Source organism: Salvelinus alpinus, chromosome 13 (assembly GCF_045679555.1).
Source record: "Salvelinus alpinus chromosome 13, SLU_Salpinus.1, whole genome shotgun sequence".
NCBI classification, from domain to species: Eukaryota; Metazoa; Chordata; class Actinopteri; order Salmoniformes; family Salmonidae; genus Salvelinus; species Salvelinus alpinus.
This window is the reverse complement of record NC_092098.1, coordinates 29993908-30008325: the sequence shown is the minus strand read 5'-3', so window position 1 is coordinate 30008325 and position 14418 is coordinate 29993908. Positions and strand designations below refer to the sequence as shown.

General features: G+C 42.2%; 1 protein-coding gene across 2 annotated transcripts in view; it reads left to right on the top strand.

Annotated features, from left to right (window-relative positions):
• Positions 1–1851: 1851 nt before the first annotated feature.
• The window catches only part of LOC139537509 (protein phosphatase 1E-like), a 109409-nt gene continuing 96842 nt past the window's right edge, over positions 1852–14418 (top strand). The window contains exon 1 of one of the 2 annotated variants that reach the window (XM_071338901.1): positions 1852–2324. In XM_071338901.1, the coding sequence (XP_071195002.1) occupies positions 2143–2324 (182 nt within the window). In that variant the 5' untranslated portion in view covers positions 1852–2142. The remainder of the gene's footprint in view (positions 2325–14418) is intronic. The other variant, XM_071338902.1, reaches the window with a different exon arrangement.

Below are 14418 nucleotides of genomic sequence, written 5' to 3'. Positions count from 1 at the left end.
TTGGATTGGTTTTGTCCAAATTTGACTCAGCATGTGAAACAGTTTCTGTTTCAATGTGCTACGTGCATGCAAATTAACATTGCCAAAGGAACACCTCTGAAACCAGGTAATTTCCCTACGCCAAGAGGACTCTTTGTCCATCTTGCCATGGATTTTATAGATCTTGCAAAAAGAAAGGAAAAAGTACTGTTTAGTCCTTATTGACAGGTTCACCTTGCAATGCACAATGATGGAAAAGTACTGGGTAAATGGAGATGTACTGCTTTAGTTCTCAGGCTGAGAATTGTCTGCAACTGCTGATAGTTACGCAGGCTCAAGGCCGAGATAGTAGAGTGAGAAACCACAGTCTAGACATGTTTTTCTCATCTTCGATACTTTGTATCTAATCCAATGCAACAATGTTAAGATATGATTGACAGTAGGTTGTATAAAGAGTGTGGTCTCCTGTTTCGCGACACATATCTTTACTATAGACTACTGAGGTACTCTGTATGTGAATCTCTGTCTGCAATTGCATTTTATTACTAAAGAGTTTCATACCAAGGTTCCTGTGTCTGTGTCAAAGGACCACCCAACAACTCCCAATCACAGCCGGTTCGAACCAGGGATCAAACTAGGGTCTGTAGTGACGCCTCTAGCACTGATATGCAGTGCCTTAGACCGCTGTGCCACTAAGGAGCCCAAAGTAAAAGGCACATGACAGCCCTCTTGCACCTAAAGGACTCTCAGACCATGAGTAGCAAGACTCTCTAGTCTGATGAAACCAAGATTGAACTCTTTGACCTGAATGCCAAGCGTCACTTCTGGAGGAAACCTGGCACCATCCCTACGGTGAAGAATGGTGGTGGCAGTATCATGCTGTGGGTATGTTTTTCAGCGGCAGGGACTGGGAGACTAGTCAGGATCGAGGGAAAGATGAACGGAGCAAAGTAGAGATCCTTGACGAAAACCTGCTCAAGACCTTAGACTGGAGTGAAGGTTCACCTTTTCAACAGGACAACGACCCTAGGCACACAGCCAAGACAACGCAGGAGTGGCTTCGGGCCAAGTCTGAGTGTCCCGCCCAGACTTGAACCTGATCGAACATCTCTGGAGACCTGAACATATCTGTGCAGCGACGTTTCTTATCCAACCTGACAGAGCTTAAGAGGATCTGCAGAGAAGAATGGGAAAAACTCCACAAATACAGGTGTGCCAAGACTCGAGGCTGTAATTGCTGCCAAAGGTGCTTCAACAAAGTACTGAGTAAACGGTCTGAATACTTATGTAAATGTGATATTTCTGTTTTTTATTTGTAATACATTAGAAAAATATTCTAAACAGTTTTTTCTTTGTCATTATGGGGTATTGTGTGTAGATTTAGGGGGAGAACAATGTAATCCATTCTAGAATAAGGCTGTAACATAACAAAATGTGGAAAAAGTCAAGGGGTCTGAATACTTTCTGACTGCACTGTATGCTAATGATATTTGTTGTTAGTTACTGCACAGTGAAGGCAATTTGCCCACCTTTAAAGCTTATTTTAAAGCATGTGGTTTATTTAATCCAACGAGTATCTATTATATTGACAAGTAAATCGTGTGACCACTCTTACAATGGAACTGCATGTCCTCAAAGATGGAAGTCAGGCGGGAGGCGAGATCAGGTGGGACAATTCTAGCCAATGAGAGGGTATATACGAGTGTGAACAAAAGGCACAAGTCCGATATAAATTCGTTTTTTTCCTAAGTTGCCGAAATGACACGTGCATCCACTTATATCAGTGCATTCGTAACAACCGAACCATTACGACACTTCTATCCGATCAAATAAGCTTCACGTAGCAAATTAGTAATTGTTTGTTTAACAAATTCGACACTCATTGACCTCCATACAAAAATTCCTCACTTTGATCTTATTTTCGCGGTGACTCTTGTACGTGCGCGTTCCCAAACCTGACGCGTCCTCCCTTTTATCAAAAAATTCCCTCCCATTTCCTATACGTTATCATCATCCACCCACCCTCTTCTGTGATTGAGCGAAAGCCTTGTTTACGCGCGCGCGTTCCCAACAGACACCAGTGGGGAGCTGTCCAGCCAGCGATTTGAAGTAGTCTTCTTGCCTGGCTACTGCTGTCTCTTGTCTGTCCAGGAATGAGAAGTGATGGCCGGCTCTGCAACAGAGGAGAAAACCTTCCGAAGGTTCTTGGAGCTCTTCCTCCGAGAGATGAGGCCACCACTCCAGGAGAACGACCCTGTGCCAATGCGCCCTTTATCGGACCTCACCTCGGCGGACGAAGTGGAAGGGGAATGCCTCGATATGTGTCTTCAGCACCTGTGCAAATAGTAAGTACCGATTTGATTTTATAAATTGTTTTGTATGAAGCTTAAACGAACGGTTTGTGGTTTGCCTTTTGCATTACCAGTTTCAACTAGAATAGGTCAGGAATTTGGAGTCAACCTAAGTGAACGTACACTATAATTGTGTTGGCTGTAGTCTATTTTACAATAATTTGCTATGACTGATTTACGGAAACACAGTTAATATAAAATATAAGCTACCGATAGCCTACAGTGTTCTTAAAAAAAAAGCAGCCTTTTACATTCTGTGAGCAATTTGGTTGCTAAATAATTGCTCTCCGGTCAGTTTTGCCGGGTGGCCTGTGAAGCCACTTGCAATGTCCTGACATCGTCGTCTCCCATGTTGCCGCTGACGTCATTGGATGGCTTATGTTGTGACATATGTAAGAGAGGAAAGACGAACTTCAAATATATTTCAGCTGTACGTCGGTTCCTCTCCTTCCATTCGTGCATCCAAGTTATTCGAGGTACCGTTAATGTGAATTCACCCTCTCTTTTTGCGTCGCACGACGTCATTTCATTCGTAGGAAGGAACTATTGGATTCCTCATATTAACCATAGCAGACTTTCCGATTCATACAGTTTAGTCGTACAGGCATGACAACAGTATGGAGGTGACACTATACACACTTTGTTCACTATTTCCTGATTTGCCTTTTTTTTTAAACTCAATTTCTGTGTATTCGCAACCATCTTTAGCTCACCTGCGCTCGTGGGCGCGGGCTCCACAATACATTCAATTCAAAGCAAAATGTGTGTGAGCATTTTTAGATATATTACGTCACACTCGCATACATAAATAGTACATCAAACCACCGAAGAGACCGAAAAGACAATTGTGAATTTCTCAAGCATGTCGAGGATGATTGCAAATTGATGCTTGTAATTTTGACACCAACAATAAACGACACAACAAGAAGCAAACATAGCCCAGTCTAAAATAGAGCCATTTAATTGCCACTATTAAAGGCACCCAAGTGTTTGGAAATAATGAATACTTGACCTTGTAAATATGAGCTTTCAATGTATTATGTTTGCTCTGTGTTTACTTTACATAGAGCTAGGGAACTCAATGCTGAATTGGAAGTGCTGTGTTCGGTTTCGTGTCAGTAGTTTACTGAAGCTATTCCATATCATATAACAGTATTTTGATGTTCACTCCCTGCCCCATTTCAAAGACCTAATCTTGTTGTGCCAATGCCACCCATTCCGAATGTTTGGGAAGAGACTGAAGCGTTGAGATTAGTTGTTGTAGCAGTATCAGTGTGCTAGATCTGCTTTGCACAAAGAGCTTATTGTCTATGACTGTTTGTTTTATTCAAATTTGCACACAGCTCTGGATGCTGCCAGAGCCTATACTACCAGAACAGACAGTAGGCCTGGTGTTTATATATTGACAGATATTAAATGTAATTGACCCCATGGATAAGCCTATGTTTATCTAATGAGAACTCACATATTATGCATTTATTACACAAAAACAATTTCCATTTGTGGATATTTGCAGTGTTTCCTGGTTCCCTCTCTCTAAAGTTATCATAGTTTGATTATTTGTTTTCCACTGTGTCATTCCTGCAGCTCTAATGATAGTATTTTTAAAGGAGAGCAATGTCTTAATATGGCACAAAGTGAGACCCATTCTTACACACTGTGCTGCAAGCATCAGCTCCTGTTGTGTTTCAGCTGAACGTGTGATTATTTTGTCTCTGTTGAAGATCTAATAATAGGCCTGGGAGAGAGGTGGAGATCCCCTTTGCTGCTCTCCCTGTGTGTGTATTCGAAATGGTGGAAATGAACGCAGATGTGGATTTGTGTGTGTGTGTGTGTGTGTGTGTGTGTGTGTGTGTGTGTGTGTGTGTGTGTGTGTACGTTTGCAATGACGCCAGTGTGAATACGATTTTGTCACATTCCCATCCCTGCCTGAGAGATTATAGGCACACATTTGAAAGGTAGAGAAATCAGCTAGGTTTCACACTTATGTGGGGGGGGGGGCATTGTGACAAGGTACACCCGGGCCAGCGTCAGCCGGCTCAGTGTGTGGGTGAGACGCAACCCTCCTCTCAAACTGTCATGGCTGACACGTAATGATACTTCTGGAGGATAAAGGAATCACGACACCGAAATGGGACTGCGCTCGCTATCGTATATGTCACATTTAATGAGAACTCACTTTTGAATTTAACCAAAAAAAGTAGGGTATGATTGTCACGATTCAAAAACATTCAAGTGACAGGAATGCTTTGGCTTTGCGCACAGGAAGCCTGTGCTTATTGTCTGTCTGGATTTCTGAAACAATGTACACAAAGATCATGTACTTATGGAGCCATCAAATATAACAGTTGATCATTATCCAACCATCAAACACTAGTAAGACCATTGACCTTCATTTGAATTTGTACCTACTCTGTGATTGTGTACTTCGCCAGACTAAGTGTACTTCGCCAGACTGCCAAGAACCTTGCCCTCGTCCAGGCCAAGGTGACGAGACACAGTAGTGATGACACCATAGGCCTTGTTGATCTCTGCACCAGACAGGATTCTCTTGCCAGCATACTTGGGGTCCAACATGTACGCTGCGGCGTGTATGGGCTTCAGGCAGAAGTCTTTTTGGTGTATTTCAGAACTGCAGTTTCCTCTGCTTGGAGCAACAGTGAAGTGGGCAGGGCAGTACGGATTTCTTCTCTTACATCTGCAAGCAGAATCTGAACATCAGACAGGATGGCATTGTCTCCCTCAATTCGTGTAATGGCTACTGCTATAGGTTTCAGGAGTTTCAGGCTGCTTACCACTCTCTCCCAAAATACATAATCCAGGAGGATCCTCTTGATGGGGCTGTCCATATCGATATGGCCATTTCTTGGAGAGACTCCTTCCCCTCCAGGAGACTGTCAAACATGATGACAACACCACCCCAACGGGAGTTGCTGGGCAGCTTCAATGTGGAGCTCTTATTCTTCTCACTTTGCTTGGTGAGGTAGATTGCTGCTATAACTTGATGACCCTTCACATACTTAACCATTTCCTTGGCTCTCTTGTAGAGTATATCCATTGTTTTCAGTGCCATGATGACCTTGAGGAGCAGATTCAATGCATGAGCAGCACAGCCAATGGGTGTGATGTGAGGGTAGGACTCCTCCACTTTAGATCAAGCAGCCTTCATGTTCGCAGAATTGTCTGTCACCAGTGCAAATACCTTCTGTGGTCCAACATCATTGATGACTGCCTTCAGCTCATCTGTAATGTAGAGACCGGTGTGTCTGTTGTCCCTTGTGTCTGTGCTCTTGTGGAATACTGGTTGAGGGGTGGAGATGATATAGTTTAATTATTCCTTGCCCACAAACATTTGACCACCCATCAGAGGTGATTGTAATAAGGTCTGCTTTCTCTATTATTTGCTTGACCTTCACTTGAACTCTGTTGAACTCTGCATCCAGCAAATGAGTAGATAAAGCATGTCTGGTTGGAGGGGTGTATGCTGGGCGAAGAACATTCAGAAATCTTTTCCAATACCCATTGCCAGTTGCATACACAGCTCGAGCAAGACATTCATCAGCATTTCTCTGACTATGTTTCCTGTAAAGATTAGGATTTTTTTTTTTTTTTAACTACAAATACAATTCCATCCATGTACAGATAAATAGTTAAGCAGTTAGATTAAACAACTCCTTTGTAAGATAACAGTTTTAAAATGAAATGTATGGAAACAGGTGAATTAACACTCTTCAGTTATCAGGCTCAAGCAAGCTAAAACCCACATGGTAACAATTTGTAAGTCGCTCTGGATAAGAGCGTCTGCTAAATGACTTAAATGTAAATGTAAATGTAAATGATTGACAGAATATGCTGGAAGCAGCACTGTCGGAAGCAAAGTAGGACGCAGACCTCACTCAGTTATTGTTAACGAGTGGCCACCTCTGTCCCGCTACAGCAGTGCACTTCCTGGGAAGTGTGTGTGTGTGTGTGTGTGTCAGAGCAGCTGACTAATAACCTTTTATTAACAATGCTGATGATGAAAGCAGCTCGGCGTTGCAAACCCAGTCGGCTTGTGTTTGAAGCCGTCACCATCTCCTCATCTGACAAGGCACTTTGAAGCTGGGTGAACTGAGCAGCTTGTCAGGTGTTCCTTACACCCCTTAATGATGGCTGTTGACAAGGGAGTGGGAGAGAGAGGAACAAAATGGATGCAGGCATACATGTCAGCAGGCTCATTTGTCCTCACAATTCCACCATGTCATTATAAAGAAAAAATAACCACAGGAGGAGCCTATGCAATATATGCAATGCATAATTCAACACATATGCTGTGGTGGCTAAAGATAGACATTACTTACTGCCTGACAACTAGTTATGTTGGAACGGCTGTAGAGGCCGTCTTGAGGATGGGTAACAATCATTAGGGGTGCATGGATAAAATCACTGGGGAAGTCAGACCCCCCCCCCCCCCCCCAATGCCATATTACAACCTATGTCTTGTGATAATTGCATTGTTTGCTCTACAACCTGTTAATTCATATGCCTTGCGACTGTGAAATATAGGCATAAAGGCAGAGACAATCAGAAGTCCTAGTAGCAGAATAAATTCAACCACACTTTTTTGTTTTATCACAAAACCGGATAGCAACCTCTGTCCAGTGAAGTCCACAAAGCATATTGCATGTACAGTAACAGATAGTTACATGACCTACAGCATGGTCAAAGCAAGTTAATGTTTCCGACATTTTCGGACCACTAAACATCTATTGGTTTAGAACCACAGAGACTTAAGAAAACAGAAGCTGCCTCCACTATTCAAACACCATTTCAACTTCAACAATTTAGTCCAATCAACATAAGCTAAATATGATGTGGATTTCTGTTTGCATGTGTGCATGCATGTTGACTCACCCTACACCAATGCCATCCTCCTCTCTTTCGTGTTGACGAAACGGTCTATCACTCTGTCATACATTACATGCTTTTATTTTTTGTTGTCCTGGGCTAACTGGCTAAAATGCTTGCTCGGTAGCCTAACTTGCATTCATGGGCAACGTTAGCTAGTTAACATTAGCCTTCTACAGTCGTGGCCAAAAGTTTTGAGAATGACACAAATATTAATTTCCACAAAGTTTGCTACTTCAGTGTCTTTAGATATTTTTGTCAGATGTTACTATGGAATACTGAAGTATAATTACAAGCATTTCATAAGTGTCAAAGGCTTTTATTGACAGTTACATGAAGTTGATGCAAAGAGTCAATATTTGCAGTGTTGACCCTTCTTTTTCAAGACCTCTGCAATCCGCCCTGGCATGCTGTCAATTATCTTCTGGGCCACATCCTGACTGATGGCAGCCCATTCTTGCATAATCAATGCTTGGAGTTTGTGGGTTTTTGTTTGTCTACCCGCCTCTTGAGGATTGACCACACGTTCTCAATGGGATTAAGGTCTGGGGAGTTTCCTGGCCATGGACCCAAAATATCAATGTTTTGTTCCCCGAGACACTTAGTTATCACTTTTGCCTTATGGCAAGGTGCTCCATCATGCTAGAAAAGGCATTGTTCGTCACCAAACTGTTCCTGGATGGTTGGGAGAAGTTGCTCTCGGAGGATGTGTTGGTACCATTCTTTATTCATGGCTGTGTTCTTAGGCAAAATTGTGAGTGAGCCCACTCCCTTGGCTGAGAAGCAACCTCACACATGAATGGTCTCAGGATGCTTTACTGTTGGCATGACACAGGACTGATGGTGGGGCGCTCACCTCGTCTTCTCCGGACAAGCTTTTGATTGAGGTGCAATCTTACTGGCAGCAATATCCTTGCCTGTGAAGCCCTTTTTGTGCAAAGCAATGATGACGGCACGTGTTTCCTTGCAGGTAACCTGGGTTGACAGAGGAAGAACAATGATTCCAAGGACTACCCTCCTTTTGAAGCTTCCAGTCTGTTATTGAAACTCAATCAGCATGACAGAGTGATCTCCAGCCTTGTCCTCGTCAACACTCACACCTGTGTTAACGAGATAATCACTGACATGATGTCAGCTGGTCCTTTTGTGGCAGGGCTGAAATGCAGTGGAAATGTTTTTGGGGGATTCAGTTCATTTGCATGGCAAAGAGGGACTTTGCAATTAATTGCAATTCATCTGATCACTCTTCATAACATTCTGGAGTATATGCAAATTGCCAGCATACAAACTGAGGCAGCAGACTTTGTGAAAATAAAATTTATCCCCAATTTGGTGGTATCCAATTGTTAGTAGTTACTGTCTTGTCTCATCGCTACAACTCCCGTACGGGCTCGGGAGAGACAAAGGTCGAGAGCCATATGTCCTCCGAAACACAACCCAACCAAGCCGCACTGCTTCTTAACACAGCGCGCCGGTCCGCCACAGGAGTCACTAGTGCGCGATGAGACAAGGATATCCCTACCGGCCAAACCCTCCATAACCCGGACGAGGCTAGGCCAATTGTGCGTCGCCCCATGGACCTCCCGGTCGCGGCCGGCTGCGACAGAGCCTGGGCTCGAACCCAGAGTCTCTGTTGGCACAGCTAGCACTGCGATGCAGTGCCTTAGACCACTACGCCACCCAGGAGGCCCTTGAAAATTTATATTTGTGTCATTCTCAAAACTTTTGGCCACGACTATACATCTAGCTACATATTGAACTTCCATCCTATCAGGCCAGAGGCACAACAAGTTCTGAATTAATGGTTGGATCAGAATCGCTGTTATAATCTTTGGCCAGTCCGGAGAATTAAGTAAAACCAGGAAAAACAGAAGTCCAAATCCCTATCTCCATTCCTGGAGAATTTAGGAAAGGGCCAATTTTAGCTAGCTGGCCACTGGAGGACAACAACACAATGAGATGCAATAATTCAGGTTTTTCTGTCTGATCTATGTTCTCAATGGGATTTGATAGGAGTGAAGGCCAGCATCCTGGTGTTGCCTCTTCACTGTTGACGTTGAGACTGGTGTTTTGCGGGTACTATTTAATGAAGCTGCCAGTTGAGGACTTGTGAGGCGTCTGTTTCTCCAACTAGACACTCTAATGTACTTGTCCTCTTGCTCAGTTGTGCACCGGGGCCTCTTTCTATTCTGGTTAGATCCAGTTTGCGCTGTTCTGTGAAGGGAGTAGTACACAGCGTTGTACGAGATCTTCAGTTTCTTGGCAATTTCTCGCATGAAATAGCCTTAATTTCTCATAACAAGAATAGACTGATGAGTTTCAGAAGAAAATCCTTTGTTTCTGGCCATTTTGAGCCTGTAATGAAACCCACAAATGCTGATGCTCCAGATACTCAACTAGTCTAAGGAACACAGGAGTGATGGTTGCTGATAATGGGCCTCTGTACGCATATGTAGATATTCCATTTTTTTTAAATCAGCCGTTTCCAGCTACAATAGTAATTTGCAACATTAACAATGTCTACACTGTATTTCTGATAAAAAATTTATTTTAATGGACAAAAAATTTGCTTTTCTTTCAAAAACTAGGACATTTCTAAGTGACCCCAATCTTTTGAACGGTAGTGTACATTCACCCTCTTGCGAATAGAAGTAAAATTATGAAACGCAGAGAGCCTAAATATAAATTATTTTCTTCCCTTGGCATCAATGAATACATGCCACTGGTAACAATAGAGGGATGGATGGATAGAGGAGGGCCATGACTTGGTTTCAATCCCAATGCCCCCCTTAGACCTCCCCGTCCAATACCCCCCTTAGCCCTGAGTGTCTCTCGTGGGGGAATGTTCCTCCAAACGGATCAACTAATGGTAGGGAGAAATAATAAATAACCCTATGAAATTGGACATCGCTGCATCACTCGCGATCAGTAGAAGCCACCAAGGCATTGCCTATACCACGCAATTCATTGGCGACGACCCTTGTGTTTTCACAATGCCCTGTACTGGCGGCAGTAATAACTTTCCTTGTATTTCTCATGCAACAAATACGTACTTACCATATGAGCAACAAATGAGAACTGCAAAACAACAATGTGCTCGTAATGTGCCCATCCTCTGGCTGTAGTTCAATGTGGATTAGTACTGAAGCAGGACTTTCATTCCATAATAGCGGTTTGACATGTAAAAGTTGCATTTCCTTCACGCAGTAATTTTCTGCAATTTCTTGAGGATACATGATTAACCAGTGGAAGCAATTAAAACTCTTGTTCTGAGATGTGTGTGTGTGTGTGTATGTGTGTGTATATATATATATATATATATATATATATATATATATATATATATATATACACCAAACGTTTTAGGGTCAATAAACAGATCGGCTGCATAGCTACGCATCCATAAGCATACTGGTATTTTTATCCTCCACTAAGCAAGAAAAGAGTTAGCTACATTACTTCAGCTTTATTGCCTGACAAATATCTGCAATCTCTAACATTAAAATTACTACAATAAAGAACAATGACAAGTGATTGACTTAGATTTCTTTATGAACTATAAGGCATGCATACAAAATATTTTATACAATTTGCAGATGATGCTTTAGCTAAATTATTTACATCCACTGGGTTTCACAAGATGACAGCCTGGTTTGCTAGAGTCCCTAAAACATTAAACAACACGTATTACTAAATGTATAGCTATCTGGCTAATGTCAGCTTGTAAATAGCTATTTTTGTAAATTAACTTATGACAAAAATATGCATAATTGTTTGACTACAAACATGCCTCTTAACTGTATTTTTTTGTTGTCGCATGATTCATATTAAGTTTTACTTACATTTGCTTCCATCCTAGTACTTTTGTCAGCCATTATTCTAGAAACTCGCCAGGGTTGGTTCATAGAGCTTCATGGGAGTTTTGGGAAACACTTGATAGAAAGTCTGCGTCTCAATTCGCTTCGTTTGGAGGGCAGACTAGAAGGCTGAAAAGGCACTACACCTCGCTCAAAGTTGAATTGGGATACCACTCCTACTTAATGGGGCTTGCGGGATCGTGCAAAACAGAGGGGGCGGGCTAGGAGTGGGGTGGGGGTTTGTGTATTGGGATTGAGCCTAAGCCTCCTCCTTCCCCATTCCCTCCAATCTCTTGTCTCCTGCTGCCCCCGGTACCCCCACTGGGAGGGCTGATGGACAGTAATTGAGAGGAGAGCTCTCCTAATCTTAATTAAACAGGCACGTCTCACACAGCTGTAAACAACCATGCGCACATCCGGATTCCTCCAAGAAATGCATTCGCGAGCGCGCGCACACACACACACAGTTTGCTTCTGTACAGTGCTGGAGTAACAGTGTGTGGTGTTGGAAGCGCTGCAACTGACAGCTGCGTTAATGAGCACTGCTGTGCGACCGGATTGGACATCAGAAGAGCAGGGGAGACATTTGCATGTTTCACACTTGACTACATCTCCTCATTCATAACGCAACAGGAAGAGGGGGGCTCATCTGTTCCCTCACCCAAAGTGCCTCAGTTCTAATGGACTACCACAGCGTCGCAGAGTTGTACTGGATCAAGCGTGGTTTTCCATTCACATCTTAATAACTACAATGTAATTACAATGTTAGTGCAATCTTGCAGTTGTTCAGGATTAATGAGACAACTGTAATCAGGCCTACAATTTGTCCATCTCACAAAAGACTGATGAGATGCTCTGTTTCCGAATGATCAATTCCACTCATTTTTCAGCTCTCACATCAAATAGTGCTTTACATGAAAACGAATAATGTATTTATGCACTAGAGCACCCTGATGAAATTGTCCTGTTCATTTTTTGTGTCAAGCCAAAGTCTGGCTAAGAGCTTTTTGGCATCGAATTAGAGCGTAATTGTTCTTCAGCAACATTGACAGCAGCTGCTCCCAAAACACACACGCACAAAATAATTAGATGGAGATTTTACAGAAGACACATTGCAGGGCATCTGGTTTAGAGAGAGAGAAAGAAGGAATCCGTCAGCCTCCCTCATGTGTCATAAATCTCGAGACGAGCAGTGGCGATCTGTCATTCAGGGCAGGTGAGAGCCTCACCAGTTTTTTTTGTTGCCTGTTTTTTGCATGTTATTTTGGTAATAATTAGTGTCCACATAACAGTTGGTTAACAATATAAAAACACATTTTTTGAGTGAATAAAGCCTCATACAAACATGGTCTCTTTCTTGCTTTCTTGAGTAAGGCAGCTCCAAAATACAGGTGTTTCAGCCTAGCTCTGCTTTCTGTAGGCGTTGGTAATCTTCTCTAGTTGCGCCGTGATTGGCTCAGTGTACTGTCACTCATGGGGACACTACGTCACCGCAGAATCTACAGGGAGAGCTAGAAAGTTCAAGCCCCCTTGGGTGCTGCAATAGATTTACATTAGAAGTGCTCATCCAAGAATGCTCAAGGTCATTGGCCACAGATAAAATGACGTAAAATCACATTATATCTACCGTAGCTTTGATTGGACTGATTATGTCAGCATCATTGAATTGAATTTATTTTGGGTAAAATACATCTACAACAAAATGTACAATGTGGACCCAGAGGATATCACTTGAAAGTATTAATTAAAACGCTTGTTTCCAAAGTGGACCTCGATGGTAAAAACAACAACACATATAATGATTAAAAGACAAGACAAAATTATAAACCACCATAAATACATTCATTTATATTGACATCCTAAAAAGTGGCACTATTCACTGCACTTCTCCCTAACCTTAAAAATCAACCATTTTCATTTGACACTAAAACAATCTATTCATTGCACATCATACCCATCATTCAAATAAATACACCTGACCAGCAGTAGGGGGCACAAGGGGCAGTGGTGTGGTTTCTCTTACTTAGATAACATTGTCCAAATTAAAACCTTTCCCTGCTTTTTAAAGCTATTTCTACTTTTTCTTTGCTTGATCTCCAGGGGGAGGCTATTCCATAGACAAATGCCTGTATAGAAAAACGTGCTCCTCGCAGTACTTTTAACTGTTGGTATTTTACAAGACACGGCAACTACTGTAGCTATCTAGTCAACTTGCTAGCTTCTTCAGTGGACGTTGAACACAATTTCTACCGACAAATGTGTTCAATTACAGCCATGTTATCAAAGGGTTGGTATTGTAACTGTGTTGGTTATAGACCATATCAATGTGGTTTTTCATATAACCAGGGGCACGATCATTTAAGATGTCAAACATATGATTAAGTTTAAGTTGGTCCACTCTGGACTCCAAAGGAAACAAGCCCACCTACCGGAACTCCAGTACCCCTATGTGGATCCTATGGGACATTCAGCATATACCTGAAAACATTATTTTCATTACATCATCTTTTCCAGCTTTTTTGATAGCCCTCAATACCAAGCAGAGCATGCATGATCAAAATGACACTGAATCAAGGTTGAGACTAGCAGTTTCTTAACTTTGATGTTAAAATATCTAGCATTAGGATAAACATTTCAATTTATTCACCATTTTAGAAAGAATTTGGCAGCAATCAGGTCTCCAGAAAGGCACTGATCTAGGGACACACCAAGATAAGTTAGATTCAATATCCTTGCCTGCACAGTTTGCCTTTATCTTGTCAGCCCTAAACAATCTACGTTTTGTTCCAAACAAAATCGATTCAGTTTTTCCCAAATGTAGTGACCATTTTTTGCCAGTTAACCAATCTCTAACAAAATGGAATTCTTTACTCAGGGTCTCCTCTATGTAAACTGTATCCTTCCCTGATACCAGTATGGCTGAGTCATCAGCATAAAGCAGGAGTTTGCACTTTATTGTATCTGGCATATCATTAACATATATAGGAAATAAGAGAGGCCCTAAAATTGATCCCTGCGGTATTCCACAGGATGTTTCTTTGGCCTCTGACAGAACATCACCAACATTACATACTTGTGTTCTGTTGGTCAGATAAGACCTAAACCAATTAACTGCTACAACATTTAGACCCATGCATTTCAGTTTCATCAGGAGAATATCATGGTCCACAGTGTCAAAAGCTTTCTGCAAGTCTAACATGACCCTACCTGTATAGTTCCTCTTCCCACTTTCCTGCTTGATGTGGTCAAAAAGGTGGTTAAGGCAAGTATTAGTGGAATGAGCTGTTCTAAAGCCAGATTGGAATTCATAAAGTAGTTTGTGCTCGAAGGTATCCCTCAAGTTG